We start from the raw sequence: 17,984 nt of genomic DNA, 5'->3' as shown, positions 1-17,984 counted from the left end.
GGAAAAAACTTACAACTAAAACAGGTTCTACATGGGGACCAAGTGGGCTCCTACTTTGGCACCATCATTGCCCTGGTGGATTTTAATAACAATGGGTGGCAGGATATAGCAGTTGGGGCCCCATATTATTTTGACCAGAGGAAGGAAATTGGAGGAGCAGTTTACATTTATATGAATGAGGTTGAGAGTTTCAATGAGAAGCCAAATCCCTAATGACAGTGTCTGACTAGATCTTTCAGATAGCATAGGCTCACGAAATGTCCTTAACAGCACTCCACATAAGAATAGGAAGAGAACTGCAAAGCCGACGTTATGAGCCTCTTGCAGCTAAAACTGAGGGAGTGGTCTCTGAATCACAGTGTTCAAACAAATTGTAGGATCCTATTCAGCCCCATACTGACAGGGTGGGTTGCTGGAGTCCCCTTTGGCAACGGACAGAAGAACCATCACTTTCTTCAATAACTTAAAGGGATCTGTTTATAGCACACTAAAAACTATAAGGTGACCTGGAATTGGTGAATTTTCACGTTGTGGTAACATCCCCTGATGAACCCCATACAAAGTGGGGGAAATGCGTCGGGATTTTTCTGGGAGTTCACTCTCCAGCAAGATAAGTTTACCCAACTGGGACTTAATTAATTACGGGTCCACAAATAATTTGTTGGTCGATTGTACTGAGTAGCAGTCCTAAATAGCTACCTGTAGAACCCCTCCCCTTTTTTTCATTTCCAAAGGGGAGTGTGTGTTTAATTATTCCGATTGGGAATTGTTCATATGACCAACAATAACACCTAATACTAATTAGTTACTGACTATGCACCTTGTGTGACTGAACCACTCTGACTTCGGCATTAACTTACACCCCTTTGGGCTTTGGGTCAATTAATGGCACACAGTCAGATATAGGGAATATTAGGGATGGCCGACGTTGAGCGGGAGCGCTCAAAACTTTATGGTGTATTAACCTCCGCGGCCAGGAAGGAGTGAGATTAGGGTCTTGCAGCCTGGCCCTTACCTTGATATCTTATTGTTATCCCTGAAACTACCAAGCAAAATCACCTCGGCTGATCCCTCACCCCTTTTGTAGACTAATATCCCTATCAGAGTTTATTCAGCTCTGCAAGACCTGATGTGTGCTCACTGACCAATATAGCTATATATGATAGTTTGAGATATGGCTTGATTTACCTATTTTTAAAGTTTATAAATAAAAATTGTTTTTAGAGAAATTTGTTTTTCTGTCTATTAGCAGATTTTTTCTCTACTTCCTTTATAATAATTGGTGTTCAGTATCCAGACACAGAAACCTTTAACATCTACCTGGGGTACTCTGTTCAGCTTGGCATGGATGTACTGCTGAAAAACAAGATCACCATTGTCTCTGGGGCTCCTCGCTGGAACCATAAGGGTGCCGTGTTCCTGATGGAAATGGAGGAAAAAAACTTATATCTAAAACAGGTTCTACATGGGGACCAAGTGGGCTCCTACTTTGGCACCATCATTGCCCTGGTGGATTTGAATAACAATGGGTGGCAGGATATAGCAGTTGGGGCCCCATATTATTTTGACCAGAGGAAGGAAATTGGAGGAGCAGTTTACATTTATATGAATGAGGTTGAGAGTTTCAATGAGAAGCCAAATCCCTAATGACAGTGTCTGACTAGATCTTTCAGATAGCATAGGCTCACCTAATGTCCTTAACAGCACTCCACATAAAAATAGAAAGAGAACTGCAAAGCCGACGTTATGAGCCTCTTACAGCTAAAACTGAGGGAGTGGTCTCAATCACAGTGTTCAATCAAATTGTAGACCTGTCGGGCCTTGCAGACAAATCTCATTGCAGACAAATAGAACAGGAATGTTAGAAAATTTGGTTCACTGGATCCCATAGGATTCGCACAGGTGGTCGATACCTTCCTACTCAAATGGGATTTCAGTTTGCTTGTGCTTTTCCACCAGTAATATTGATTCCAGCAGTTCTGAGAAAGATCATTCGAGAGTAATTTTGATGGCACCCGTTTTTGCTCAAGATACCTTTTTGTTTTCATGGATGAAAATGTCAGTCACTGAGCAATGGGTCCTACCAGAGATTCCAGCTGTGCTGTTCAAAGATCCAATTCAGTATTATCAAGGAACCAGCTTGCATTTATCATCATGGAATTTGAGCTTTTAAAAGATGCAGGATTTTCACCAAATCTGATCAAGTAGGAAAGGAGTAATGACGAAAATATATTGCAGGAGGTGGAAAAAAAAATTTTAATAGCTCATTAGCAAACCTAGAGGATGGAATGCCAATCCAAGGCCATTTTAGAATTTTCTCCAGATTGGGCTAGAAGGTTTTTGTATGTAGTGCGTCCGAAAAAAAAAACAAAAAACGCCTCACTCCCATCCCCCGTAAATGCTCTGATTATGACTGTAAGTGGTCGTAAAGCCGAACTGCCCAATGATTGACTTCCATAATACTTGTTGATTTTGAGTCCTTTAAGACAGTCTAACCTGCTTGACTCAAGTAATGAGCACCTATTACTATCAGAGTGGACCCAAACTTTATATTTCAGTGTTTGAACCGAGCACAGAATTTACAAAATAAATCAGTGTTAGTTTGGATGCTTTACATATGCTACCGTGTTTTTCCTAAAATAAGACCTCCCCCAAAAATAAGCCCAAGCAGGGATTTTAAGCATTTTCAGAACAAGGCTGAAATATAACCCCTCCCCTGAAAATAAGCCCTAGTCGCGGTTCAATAATGAACTGTCCGTGCAGCTAAAAGTTAGATACTGCAGGACACTTCATTAGGCTGGTTTCAGACGTCCGTTTTTCAGGTACATGTGACATCCGTTTTTAAAACGGATGCCACACGTACCCATGTTATTAGCTGCTGTTAATCACATGGCCGTGTTTTCACACGGACCGTGTGACCTCTCATGACTCCACACGCAGACATGTCCATTTTTTTCTCCGGCAGCATGGGTGTCACACGGATCGCACACTGATGTGATCCGTGTGACATCAGTGTGACACATACCAGAGAAAACATGGGTCTTTTTAATAAAAAGATTTTCCATATTTACCTCTCTCTAACGGTGCTGTCTCTGGCTCTGCTGCCTCCTGCTCCTTATCGCCGCTCATTATATTCACTGAATAATCAGTGCCCTGAGGAGCTGGAAGCAGCAACATCGCGGGGACTTCAGTGACGGAGACCGCATCTCTGGGTGAGTATACAGCTGTGTGTGTGTGTGTGTGTGTGTGAACCTGGAAGCCGGAACATTGCGGGGACAGCATCGGGGACTCATCAGAGTTCCCAATGAACTCTGATGAACCCGTGAATCTGTAGCACAGGTGTCGCGGGGGTCATCAGGATGTCATCAGAGTTCATTGGGAACTCCGATGACCTCCTGGATGTCACTGTGCTTGCAGAATACCCACCTGTCCCTGCAGTGCTGTCCTCGGCGGTGCTGTCCCCAGCGCTTATCCGGCTTCCAGGTCCTGAGTGTGGTGAATAATCGATGAATATAATGAACGGCGGTCAGGAGAGGGAGGCAGCAGAGCCGGAGAAAGCAGGAAAATATGGAAAATCTTTTTATTTCACAGACCCCTGTTTTCTCCAGTACCTGTCACACACATGCAAACACGGATGTCACACATGTGACAGGTGCCTGATTAAACACTGACGTCTGAAACCGGCCTTATAGAAAGCGGACACTTTGCAATCACACTGACCAGACGCTGAGTGGCAGGACCTGTAGTGATCGCACACATCACATCACACACAATCACACATCACACACACAATCACCCTTCAGATCGCTCACACACACAACTCACTACATCCAGCAATACTGATCCTGAGAAGTGGGGTGCAAGGACCTGGGACACGTGAATTCCTCCCATCCTGCGGCCGGGTTAGATGCTAGAATGTACGGGCTCCTGACAGGTATAACCTAACGAACGCAATCTGTACCGATGTATTTTGTGTGTGTGTGTGTGTGTGTGTGTTATCTGATGTGTGTGTATGAGTGTCTGTGTTATAGGTATGTGTGTGTGTCCGTCCAGCAGGAGGAGGCAGTGTGCAGCATACTTGCAGGCAGCGGCTGCCGGAGATCACAGGGAGGACTTTGGAGTCACTCAGCCATCCAGGGTCTGGTAAGTATGAGTCTCCTGGGAAAGGGGGGGGTGGGGTCTGTTTCTTGGGGAGGGGTAAAGTTACCCCCAACCATGTTTCTCCAAGAATAAGACCTCTTCCAAAAATAAGCTCTAGCGCTTTTTTGGGGGCAAAAAAAAGTATAAGACAGTGTCTTATTTTTGGAAAAACACGGTAGCTACTCAAGCAAGCATCGGGGTGCTTGGGTACTCTGCTCGGCCCAATGCAAGTCTCTTGCAGTGTTGAATGTCTTGCACTGGGGGTCAAATCAGCATTCTTTTGATGTTATGTGTACAAAAAATATGGGGGAAAAAAACCTCCGCCTCTGGAAAAGCTTTGTTTATGGCTGGTTGTATGTGGGTGGACAGCCGAATTTCCCAATCAGTCACTTCCAATGGGGATGAAGTCCAGAACAGAACTTATCTAAAGTCTGACTGAACTCACAGAACCCCAACATCTATGGATCCCCTCATCTCTGCCTAATTCTCATTAAATTTTTTTTTTTTTTTTTTTTTTTTATATTTAACCTTTTAAAGTTGAGAACAATGTGTACTTATGGAATAAAGTTATACATAATATTCTGTTCTCTGAATGTAAAGCTGTTTATACATCTGTATACAAAAAAGTCACATTATGCGTAACTGCAATTCTTCCAGTATTGTTTATTTTTTTTTATTTTTTATCGTAGGGTTATCAAAGAATAAGGACAACTGTGTGCAAAGACGTCTACCTAGGAGTATTTCGGAAGGAGCTTTAGCTGGTGCTAAAAGGAAACCCTTCTCATTCCTTGGATCATCTCAGCAGTTTTTACAAGCTGCGAAGAAAAAATAGCCTCACGCATCTGGAATGTATTCTCCAGTCCAGTGACTACAAAGCCTTGTCATGTTTTACAAATAATACATTTTATATGTCCAGAAACACCATTACTTGTACAGCACAAAGCCTAGTTCTTGTCTAAACGTGTGTTTTTAATGTCTTATTTTAATATCCTCCGTCCTTACATCATGCAGTACAGTTTGTACAAGAAGAAAACACCTTTAGCGTTTTGTTGTAAAACCCTCTACATCAGCGTTGTGTCCCCCTCATTGTAAATACCATAGGTGGTCGGACCCCCACTTACCATAGTGCTATGGCATCACTATATGACACAGGAAACACCCATTTAGGAGAATACTAAAAATGTTAGTCTTTTTCAGGGTTTCAATAACATTTAACTTTAGCAAAGTGCATTTTGTTTCCCTTTGACTGAAAATGCATCGTTAGACACAGACTACTCATGCAAACTCTTTTATTGGCAGGCAGGATTTCCCCACACATTGTGGTAATGTAAAAAGCATTAGCAATATAGCTGGAGATCCCAGCACCAATTATAAAAAGAAATCTACAACTTTAAGAGGTTCCTGTAAGCCATGGTTTTTACTAATGGTTTCTGTGAATGATCATTATGAGCGCTATTTTATTTTTAAGCTGTAAATATTGGTTTCCTGTGTTATTAATATTTTTTCCGTGTGTACTATAAGTGTACAGAGATGTGTCTTGTAAATGGCCTGTCTACTAATTGTCTGAAATGTTTTAAATACATTATTTTTATAGTTGTAATTAAAGTATTTTTTTTTTTTTCTTACTTTGTGTCCTGGATCAAAGGCTAGATGAAATCACCTAGGGTTACATATTTATTATTGTACTAGAAGGTGGCCCGATTCTAACGCATCGGGTATTCTAGAATTTATTGTGTAGTTAATGTATGTTTTTTGTTATATATATCGATGTTGTGTGTAGTTGCCAGTGTTTGTGTTGGGCACTGTAAATGTTCTGGGTGTTGTCTGGGTGGGGGTGTGTGTGAGAGCGGTGTTGTATGTGTGTTGCGTTGTGTGTGTTGCGTTGTTTGTGGAGCGCTGTGTGTCTACAGCGTTCTGTGTGTGTGTGATGCTGTGTGTGTTGCGCGGTTTGTGTGGGTGTGGAGTGCGTGTGTGTGTTTTGGGGGAGGTATGTTTTGTGCAGTGTGTGTTGCGCGGTATGTGCGTATATTTGTGTATGCCGCGGTGTTTGTGCGGCGTTGTCTGTGTAGGGCGGTGTTTGTGGTTCCCAGTGTGTGTGTGTGTGTGTGTTGTGCTGTGCGCATGTGGCGCTGTGTGTGTGTTTTGGGGGGAGGTGTGCACCCCCATCGTGCTCCATCCCCCATGCTGCGCACTCCCCATCGTGCTCCATCCCCCATGCTGCGCACTCCCCATCGTGCTCCATCCCCCATGCTGCGCACTCCCCATCGTGCTCCATCCCCCCATGCTGCGCACTCCCCATCGTGCTCCATCCCCCCATGCTGCGCACTCCCGATCGTGCTCCATCCCCCATGCTGCGCACTCCCCATCGTGCTCCATCCCCCATGCTGTGCACTCCCCATCGTGCTCCATCCCCCATGCTGCGCACTCCCCATCGTGATCCATCCCCCATGCTGCGCACTCCCCATCGTGCTCCATCCCCCATGCTGCGCACTCCCCATCGTGATCCATCCCCCATGCTGCGCACTCCCCATCGTGCTCCATCCCCCATGCTGCGCACTCCCCATCGTGCTCCATCCCCCATGCTGCGCACTCCCCATCGTGCTCCATCCCCCATGCTGCGCACTCCCCATCGTGCTCCATCCCCCATGCTGCGCACTCCCCATCGTGCTCCATCCCCCATGCTGCGCACTCCCCATCGTGCTCCATCCCCCATGCTGCGCACTCCCCATCGTGCTCCATCCCCCATGCTGCGCACTCCCCATCGTGCTCCATCCCCCATGCTGCGCACTCCCCATCGTGCTCCATCCCCCATGCTGCGCACTCCCCATCGTGCTCCATCCCCCATGCTGCGCACTCCCCATCGTGCTCCATCCCCCATGCTGCGCACTCCCCATCGTGCTCCATCCCCCATGCTGCGCACTCCCCATCGTGCTCCATCCCCCATGCTGCGCACTCCCCCATCGTGCTCCATCCCCCATGCTGCGCACCCCCCATCGTGCTCCATCCCCCCATGCTGCGCACTCCCCATCGTGCTCCACAGTCACACACATCAGACAGTATACACGCACACATCTGATTGCATACACTCACACCCCACTTCTCCCTGTGCCCTCCCGTGGGCGGTCCCAGCAGCTGTGCTGCACGCCGTGCTCCTCTGCCGACACTCACAGATCCGATCGCATACACTCACACATCAGAACACACGCACACACCCGATCGCATACACGCACACACCCGATCGCATACACGCACACACCCGATCGCATACACGCACACACCCGATCGCATACACTCACACACACACTGACGATATCGCACATACGCGCTCACACACTCAACATCCGGAGATACCACATGATTCCGGCCATGTGATCCTCCGGCAGGTCATGGAAGGTCACTGCATGCACAGTATCGCCGCCGAGAAGTAAGCGATATCACTGGATGTTGTTGTGTGTGGATGCGATCTGATGTGTGTGTGTGTGAGTGAGTGAGTGTGATCTGATGTGTGTGTGTCTGTTCGTGTGTGTATGTGTTCCGCCGCTGCAGGACTTTGATGCGCTCACCTGCTCCTGGTCGGCGTCTGGTGAGTATGACTGCGGGGTCTTCTTTCTTCTGTCTTCTCTCTTCTGGGGGTGCCCGCTGCCTATAATGAAGTGTCTTGCAGTGTCTTTAACTCTTTCACCGCTGCATGACACTTCATTATTGACCGCAGCGTATGCCGGCTCCCTGCACATGTGTACCGGGAGCCGGTGTACGCTGGAGCGGGCGATGCATGCGGAGGTCCGGGGCGAGCGGCTAATCCATGTGGGGGGCGGGGCCAGGCCGAGGCGAGCGGCCAATCCGTGGGGGGGGGCGGAGCCAGGCCGAGCCCAGAGCGGCTAATCCGTGGGGGGCGGGGCCAGGCCGAGGCGAGCGGCCAATCCGTGGGGGGGCGGGGCCAGGCCGAGCCCAGCGGCCAATCCGACAGTTGTCACTTTTATGACACTTACGTTGACACTGTCACGTGACACAATTTTGGAGCAAGACAGACAGAATAAGGCAATTATTTATATATATATAGATATTTTTATTACTCCAACAAATAAAGTATAGCACTTTGTTCTAAATAGTCTCGATTAAAATTAATATCTCCATGTGTCCCCATGGTTATATACTATGTACACACCTTGTTTAATCTGATCCTGCAGTAGTTGTAGGATCTTCATACTGTCTTCTGCTTCTTCCTAACTTTCCAAATGGAAGCGTATATGATTATAGGATCAGGGTACATAGATTTTGTTTCTAGTATGTAAGCATTGGGACACACAGGCATGCTCAGTAGATGTACTCACAATAAAAGTATAGTATGTTTAATCGAAACTCTATGCAAAGTTACTTTATATATGTCTAATATACATATTGTACACTGAATGGGTTTTAGGCAGATGTAAAAGAAAAAAATATATATATTTTATATGCAGTATCTGTATATATATTATAATATACCGTATTTTTCAGACTATAAGACACACTTTTTTTCCCCCCAAATGTTGGGGGAAAGTGGGGGGTGCGTCTTAAGCAGGGTTTACACGCCGCGACATCGCTAGCATCGGCTAGCGATGTCAAGCACGAAAGCACCCGCCCCCGTCGTCCGTGCGATATTGTGTGATCGCTGCCGTAGCGAACATTATCGCTACGGCAACGTCACACACACATAACTGCTCTGCGACGTCGTTCTGGCCGGCGAACCGCCCCCTTTCTAAGGGGGAGGTTCGTGCGGCTACACAGCGACGTCACACGGCGGGCATCCAATAGAATCGGAGGGGCGGAGATGAGCGGGACATAACATCCCGCCCACCTCCTTCCTTACGCATTGCCGGTGGACGCAGGTAAGGAGATGTTCGTCGCTCCTGCGGTGTCACACACAGCGATGTGTGGTGCCGCAGGAACGACGAACAACATCGCTAATAAGCATTAAACGTTTTTTTGTTTCAGGACGACCTCTCCTCGGTAAACGATTTTGACCGCTTTTGCGATCGTATAAGGTCGCTCAAAGGTGTCACACACTGCGATCTCGTTAATGAAGCCGGATGTGCGTCACAAACACCATGACCTCGACGATAATTCATTAACGATATTGTAGCGTGTAAACCCCGCTGTAGGCTATGTGCGCACTAGAAAAAGGATTTTTCTCAAGAAATTTTCTTAAGAAATTTCTTGAGTGAAGGATTAGCGCACCAGGGTTAAAAACGCACCAATAACGCACCAAAAAACGCATGCGTTTTTACCTCGTTTTGGTGCGCTTTTTTGCAGGTTGGTCCCTGCGTTTTGTAATGCTTTAACAGCAATAAATAATATAGGTAATAGATAATTGATAGTGGATAGATAGATAATGGATAGAAAGATGGATAGATGAATTAAAAAAAAAAAAAAACGACGTTGGGTCCCCCGTATCTTTTGTAGCCAGCTACGGTAAAGCAGACTGCTGCAGCCTTCAGATCACAGCTGGGAGCTTTACCTTGGCTGGTAATCAAAACAGAGGGCACCCCACGCTGTTATTTTACATTAAATAAATAATTTATAACAAAAAACATGGGGTCCCCCCCAAATTGGATCACCAGCCAAAGTAAAGCGGACAGCTGTGGTCTGGTATTCTCAGACTAGGGAGCTCCACCGTTTTTGGACACTCCCCAGCCTAAAAATAGCAGGCCACAGCCGCCCCAGAAGTGGCGCATCCATTAGACTTGCCAATCCTGGTGCTTTTCCCCAAATCATCCCGTTGCCCTGGTGCGGTGGCAAACGGGGTAATAGATGGGGTTGATACCAGATGTGTAATGTCACCTGGTATCAAGCCCTGGGGTTAGTGATGTCACGCGTCTATCAGATAGCTGACATCATCAACCCAGTCAGCAAGAAAAAAAAAAATAGACAAGAAAAAAAGTTTTATTTGAAAAAACACTCCCCAAAACATTCCCTCTTTCACCATTTTATTGAAAAGAACAATTAAATCTGGGTCTGGCGTAATCCAATAAGGGGGGTCCCACGACGATCTGTACCATAGTCACTGTCCAAGTCAATGAAGAACAGAATATTCCCCACAGGCTGGGAGAGTAGTGCAGTGATCTCAGCTAACCTCAATAGGTCAGCCCAGGTCACTGCAGGGGATGACGAGCGCTGCTGTCAGGAGGTTAGATGAGATCATTACCTGCTGTGATGATCTCCTGCACTCCTGACGTCAGCGCTGTCACTGCCTTCTGTGCCCGCTGCGTTCTCAGCAGTATCACGGGAGCTTATAATGTCACCGCTAGTGACAGTCTCGGGCCGCCCGCGAGACGTGACGCGAGAACGCGATGGGCAATGGAAGGCACTGACAGCGCTGACGTCAGGAGTGCAGGAGATCGTCACAGCAGGTAATGATTCCCTGCGTGATTTTACATTAGTCAATGGAGTGAATAACTCACTTAGCTGCAGTAAAGAAGTGACATGCTCATTCTTCTTCTCAAGAAAATCTACTGAAAGAATTTTCTTAAGAAAAAAATGCAGTGTGCGCACAGCTAATTTTTTTTGCCATAGATTTTGCTGGGAAATGTCTGCAGAAAGGTACAACCATTTTCTTAAATGTCTGCAGCAAAAATGCAAAAAAACCCGCAGTGTGTGAACATAGCCTTATAGTCTGTAGGGCTGCGGGAAATGAGGATGCGGCGGTGGAGCAGGTCATCGGCGGCACAAACAGGCTGTAGTAGCCTGCCGTGATCACGTGGGCCCGCTTATTTCATATGCACGCATTCTCCCGCCCATCATCTCTAAACGCTGAAGCCAGCACTGACAGGTGGGCGGGATGATGGGTTGGGGTGTGCGCATAATAAACAGCCGGCCCGCGTGATCACCCCTGGCAACTACAGCCTGTAGTGATCATGTGCGGCTGTATTCTCTGCCCCCCGAGCATCATCAGCGCGGGGGGCAGTGAATAAGTATGGTATACTCACCGGTCCCTGCAGCTTTGCGATGTCCTGTCTGCCTGCCAGCTGATCTGTGTAAAGAACGGTGAGCACAGGGGTGACGTCATCGCTATGCGCACATGGCTCCACACACATTAGCGGGCCGACAGACGGGAGGGCATCGTGATGCTGCAGGGGGAACGGCTCCACACAGGTCAGCAGCACTGCTGCTGACACACAGGAAGACGAGCGATGCTGCTGGAGTGAGGAAAGGTGAGTATAAACGTTTATTTTTTTTCTGTGCCATAGGATACAGGCCCTATAGCAGGATGGGGTATATACCAGGATGGGGGTATATTATGAGCAGGATAGGGATATATGAGCAGGATGGCGGTGTATAGCAGGATGAGGGTATTTGGCAGGATGGCGGTATATAGCAGGATGGGGCTATACCAGGATGAGGGACATATATACAAAGATGGGGATCATATAGAAGGCAGGAGGATCATTGCCAGGATGGGAATCCTTAGTAGAGAATTTGCAGACATAACCCCCATAACAGTGTCCTCAGCAGATCCTTGCCCCATAACAGTGTGTCATGACCACATTTTTTGCTTAAAATTTTATTTTCCTCCTCTAAAACCAGGGTGCGTCTTATTGTCCTGTGCATCTTATAGTCCGAAAAATACGGTAATATTCTCTCCTTTTGTGTCCCCATGGTGTTTATACTATGTACACACCTTGAGTATGCAAAAATATCCATAAGAGCCTAATGATTAATCACATTCACAATATAAAACTGATGCAAAAGGCACTTATAATAAACATGGAAAATCCTGTATAGAGATCCATGAAGGTAATGCAATCCACTAAAAGCATGTAGGAAAAACAGGAGAACAAGAATGGATTTAGTGAAAAAAAAAAATGTTGGGGGTTATTACATCATATAAATATATGACAAACAATTGACATAGATACAAAGACAAAGGGGACATTGGCACAAATAGATGCCACATGGCAACAATGAAATTACAAAAATAGTCAGAAATCATTAGCACATGTAGATAAGAGTGAAAGCCATACTGCAGCAAAAGAAATTCATTGATTAAATGGTAAAATTGCAGGGCAGCCCACACAGTTAGCCACAAAATACACTTGTACCGCCCCATGCTCGGCGGCAGCCGAGCTGCTCAGATCCGGACCTTCTGTGGGTGGCTCGAGAGTCTCCGGACCCGGGGGTCCTGCGGTCGCTCTAACTGAAAAGGGGGGATTTGTGGTATGGAGACGTAGGTGTACGGCCAGAGCCGTGTTTTAAGTTTGTGACGCCACCCACGGGATGTGGTGAAGGTGGACACCACCGCTGCAGTTACGGGGCACCCGGGGGAGATGGTATGCAGCAAGTTGTTAACCCCTCCGTGGGCAGGGATGGTGGCCCCGGGACCCGTTGGGGGTGTTTGGCGGTGCAGGGAGATGGAGGGCACTGGTGTACTCACTATTAGAATGAGACACTCGAGTCTCTGGTAAACCAAGGTGATGGTGGTCGCTGCCCACAGCCGGCTGCAGTCGGGTTCCCCCACCCGGTTGATGGTCTCTGCCTTTCTCCTGCACCTGTTTGAGATGTTGGACTACCTGCGCTTGCAGCACGCTCCCCAGCTTGTGGATGTTGGAAGAGCCTGTTTGCCCGCAGACGCTGGCCCGTGGGATCTCTGAGCCATGGCGGTGGCTGCTTATCCCCCTTCGTGGGCTGTTGTTTTCTATGAGGGACTTTGGGTGGGAAAGGACCTCAAGTCCAGACCGCAATCAGTTAATTAAATCAGTCCAGTAGTTTCTAGACCTCATTTCAGGGTTTGTTACCCCCTCTTGTGCTCCGGTTTCAGAGTCTGTCCCGGCGGGCCACTACCCTGTCCCGGCGGGCCACTACCCTGTCCCGGCGGGCCACTACCCTGTCCCGGCGGGCCACTACCCTGTCCCGGCGGGTCACTACCCTGTCCCGGCGGGCCACTACCCTGTCCCGGCGGGCCATTGTTGCACCGAGCAGTCTTCCCGGCTCCTGCAGGCACAGGCCTCTGTATGCCTTCTAGCCAAAGGTGCCCGGGCTCCTACCCTGGCACCTGTCAGTCTGCTACAGGCCTGTCACACAGGCCTGACCTCCTCCACTCAACTCTCCAACTGCACTCTGTACTGAACTGTGTTTTCCTGCCTCAGGCTCTCTGAACTCGGTGGGCGTGGCCAACCGCCTGGCTCCGCCCCCTGGTGTGTCCATCAAGCACTGAGCGAGGTGATATTTGCTGGGTTCATTATAGATTTCAGTTTCTCTGAAGTCATAGCACCAAACATAAGAGGAATGTAGTACTGAGTGTATTTTATGGCTAACTGTGTGGGCTGCCCTGCAATTTTACATGTGCCAATGATTTCTATCTTACAATTTTTTTTAATTTCATTGTTGCCTTGTGGCATCTATTTGTGCCAATGTCCCCTTTGTCTTTGTATCTATATGTCAATTGTTTGTCATATATTTATATAATGTAATAAACCCCAAAAAATGTTTTTGCACTATTTCCACTCTTGTTCTCCTGTGTTTCCTATGTACACACCTTGTTTAATCTGATCCTGCAGTAGTAGGATCTTCAAACTGTCTTCTGCTTCTTCCTAACTTTCCAAATGGAAGCGTATATGATTATAGGATCATAGATTTGTTTCTAGTATGTAAGCATTGAGACACATAAGCATGCTCAATAGATATGCTCTACTTGTACTGGTCTACTGGTTGGAAAATGCAAAAGGGAGCTGCCAGCGGTGGAGTGATGATTTTCCCAAGTGTATTCAGAGTGGTAGAACATTCCTCAGACAACTGCTAATAACCTCATGGATAGCAGTCAAGGCTGTAAGTGCGGGGATTCCTGCGCATGATGCTCATATTTGATACTGAATAAATTAAGATGTTTTTAACATTTTGGTTTCATAATTTGCAAATCTTTAACATGTCTATCAATCCTCTTTCATAAAACCACAACTTTCTGTCCTTGGTTTTGAAACACCAATGCAGAGAAGTGTGTGTGTGTGTGTGTGTGTGTGTGTGTGTGTGTGTGTGTGTGTGTGTGTGTATATATATATATTGTGCATGATCAGTTTTCTGTTTATTCAGCCAAAGTATAGATTATTTATACCATTTACAGATGAATGTGATATTGCAAAAAAGGCTTCTAGCTGGAAATTTACAAGTTGATCATATGACCTTTAAGGTTGAGGAAAACAAAAATGTAGAGTCATGCATATGAGATAAGAAGAACATTTAGTAGACAATAATAATCCTTGAGCTTATTTCTTATTCTGAAGGCTACACAATAACTATGAACTTACACCAGATATACTAATGGAACAATGAGATATTTAAAATGAAGAAATATAGAAACTATTAACCCTTCTATATCAATTTCCCCCTTTTGTAAATGGTATAACCTTCACTTACAGGGTCAGTAGGCGTCCAAACAGGAGCTGCTGGCTCATGGGCCTAGTACCCATGAGGGGTTTTCCTACCACTTCACCCATCCACCCTCAGTGTGGACACCTACTCCCCATCAGCTGAGGCCATTTGGGGTCCGTAGTAAACTACAGAGGGTTCAATACTGGAACTCTTAGTACACACATTATTCAGTAGTTTAGGTGATGCATATATCAATGCGTTTACAGCTATATAAAGCAATAGACAGAATAACAATATTTGCATACATGTTTGTATAATGCCAGAAACCCTACCTGCTAGGCCCTTAAACCAATTAGCTGGATTTATAAAAGAAAATGTATTTCCCCACCAGGAGTCCTTGTTGGCATCATGCTCTTTTAACCATTTATCCCTAAGTTCACTTGTTTTCTGTATATCTGCTCTTAACTGGAGGTTGCCTGCAGGGTCAATGTAATAGCAACAGGCAGGACCAATTGTTTGACAAATTCCTCCGTCTTTTGCTGTCACAAAGTCTAGCACTATAGTATGCTGGTTAGTGACTACAATTAATTATTTTTGTATAGCATTGGTAGCATTAGGAATCTCAAGAACCCGAAAAATGTGATTATCCAGATAGTCAGTGGACTCTACTAGCTTGTCCCACATTTGTATTAAGAAAGGGTATATGAAAATAGCACTAAATACCTTATTTGCTTTTCCCAATTCTACTACATGAGGCCTACAATTTACATCTACTTTACTATGAGGAACTATGAAGGTGGCTGGTGTTAGTCTGGCAAGTGTGCAAACCCCTCTCATGTCAGGGTCTCCCACTTGTGAGCACGATTCCCACAAACCAAAAACACTCCCTCTGGGAAAATACAAAAGTGAGTTTGACTTCGTACAGAATAAAGCAGATTCAGAAGCCCCTTCATGACTTTATGAGCACACCACGTATTGTTCATTTGTTTTCCGGTCATACCCGAGATACAGCTACCCCGCTACCCCCTAAAAGTCCTTCTAGTAAATGATGATGTACAGCCCTCAATACCCTTCTGTTATACTGTCTCATTGTCCTTGGTTAAGTCATGTGTATGTATATAGAAACACTTATTGTCTTTTCCACAATTTCCAACACCATTGTATTGAAGACTGAACCATAATCCATCATGGGGAATGGGGCCCGAATGAGGAATCTTAGTCTTTATTTTGGCAATTATGTCCATCCATCAGGACGGGTGATATTTAGCTGGAACCAGGGTTTAGTGACCCATCCAACTATAGTCAATGTAGCAGATACATCACGAGGTACATCTTCTCCCAAAAATCTAGATTGAGTCCAGGTTTCATTGTGTATACAGTCTGGTACCAATACCTCCTGTGATTCCAGAGGTAAGGCTAAATATGGCATAGTCTTTGAAGAAATAGGACTGTGTGTGCAGATCCAACAGTCTTTTGGCTTTTCTCCTTCCATGTCCTCAGTAAGAGAAATATGATGGCGAATGAGTTTATTATCCCAGTCCGTATTTAAAAGTTCACTCAGTGTCTTTGTTTGGTGCAGCAACCCTGCTACACCTAGCAGGAAAATTAGCAAAACTGTCATTCTGCCGGTGGAGTGACCTTTTTACAGTGACTGGGTGGGCTTTTCCTCAAGTTTCACTGAGTTGGATGTGGTCAGCTGGACTTGGAATGGGCCATCAAACCGTGGATCTAGGCTCCTTCTCACGTGTCTGCGCACGACCACCCAATGACCTGGATTCAGCTGATGCACATCTGCACTTGCATTGGGATCTGGAATGGATAGAAAGACATGTTTATGCACCACATTAAGTCTTTCTTGTAAGGCCTGGACATAGGCTGTCAGTGCCGTGTTGCATCTGTAACACTTGTGGACAGTACAGACCTGGTTTTGGGGCACTACCAAAAAGGACTTCAAAAGGAGACAAGCCTGTCTTTCTATTTGGACTGTGTCTGACTGAAAAGAGTGCCAGGGATAAGCACTCTACCCAATTCTTTCCTGTCTCTGCCATGGCCTTTTGAATTTTTAGTTTAAGTTTCCCGTTTAATCTCTCTACTTTTCCACTGCTCTGCAGATAAGGGGTATGGAATGCCTGCTCTATTCCCAGGGCCTGCATAATTTCCCTCATTATTTCTCCAGTGAAGTGTGTACCCCTGTCACTTTCTATGGCTTCTGGGATGCCATACCGACAGACTAGTTTCTTCATCAGTTTATCTGCAGTTGTTTTAGCATTTGCATATTTTACTTAATAGGCCTCAACCCATCCTGAGAAGAGATCTACACATACCAGGACGTATTCATACACTCCTACCTTGGGTAGTTGTATGTAGTCTATTTGCAGTCGTTGAAACGGGTAGAGCGATCTGGGTGTTGCTTTCTTAGGGACTTTGTCTATTTTACCTGGGTTGTGTTGTGCGCAGATAATGCAGGATTGTACGTGTTTGGAGGCTACGTAACTGAAGCCAGGAGCGATCCAAAAGGCATTCACCTGGTTACACATGTGACTTTTTGAGGCGTGAGTGGGGTCATGTGTTGCTTGTGCCATCATAGGGAGCAGGGACCGTGGTAAACACAACTTGTCCTTGCTTTCCCATACTCCATTTGAGTTCAGACCAGCTCCCATTTTCTCCCAGTGTTCCTTCTCGGTTTGGGCAGCCTGATGCTGGAGGGATTTCAGGACATCCAGACTCACTGTGGCTGGGACTTGCTGGCTCTCTGCCACTATCCTCTGATCCCTAGGCCTCTTTGCCGCTGCTTTCGCAGCCGCATCCGTCCTTCTATTGCCCGCTATCTCCAGTGAGTCACCATTTGTGTGTGCTTTTACCTTAATGATGCCAACCTGGACTGGTAACATTAGTGCCTCCATTAACCGTTTTACCAATTCTGCATTTTTAATAGGCTTACCAGCTGACGTAAGAAAAGCTCTACTTCTCCAGATATGGCCAAAATCATAACAGATCCCAAATCCATAATTTGAGTTTGAATAAACATTAATTTTCCTACCTGATCCCGCTCTACACGCCTCAGTGAGCGCTGTTAGTTTTGCCTCCTGCGTGGACATGTGCGACGGGAGTGGTTCAGCTTGGATTACCTCATGTGAAGATACTACTGCATATCCAGTGTAGAATCTCCCATCCAGGTGGTATCTGGAGCCATCTACAAAAAACTCAAAATCTGCATTAGTAATAGGTGTATCATAGACATGTGGAAAACCTGCTGTCTCCTGACTCATCAGCTCCATGCAGTCATGTTCGTGCGTCATGTCAAAGTGTTCCTCCTCACTTGCTACCATTTTCATAAATTCCCCCTTTTCTGAATCTACTGGCAAAAGGGTGGCTGGATTCAGAACATTACATCTTTTGAGGGAGACATACTCAGGAATCAGAAGGGCACATTCAAGTCTGAGCTGTCTGGCCATAGACAGGTGTTTCGGTTGGACTTGCACAAGTATAGCATGAATGTCATG

At 46.1% G+C, this 17,984-nt stretch overlaps 1 protein-coding gene across 1 annotated transcript in view; it reads left to right on the top strand.

The window, feature by feature from the left end:
* KIF18A (kinesin family member 18A) overlaps window positions 1-5,794 on the top strand; it is a 222,103-nt gene extending 216,309 nt beyond the window's left edge. Inside the window, exon 20 of the mRNA XM_075325411.1 lies at window positions 4,830-5,794. Coding sequence (XP_075181526.1) covers window positions 4,830-4,972 — 143 coding nt within the window. The 3' untranslated portion in view covers window positions 4,973-5,794. The remainder of the gene's footprint in view (window positions 1-4,829) is intronic.
* Window positions 5,795-17,984: the final 12,190 nt, after the last annotated feature.

Source organism: Anomaloglossus baeobatrachus, chromosome 10, assembly GCF_048569485.1.
Source record: "Anomaloglossus baeobatrachus isolate aAnoBae1 chromosome 10, aAnoBae1.hap1, whole genome shotgun sequence".
Lineage (NCBI taxonomy): Eukaryota > Metazoa > Chordata > Amphibia > Anura > Aromobatidae > Anomaloglossus > Anomaloglossus baeobatrachus.
Note: the sequence above shows the minus strand (reverse complement) of the source record. Positions and strands in the feature narration are given on the sequence as shown.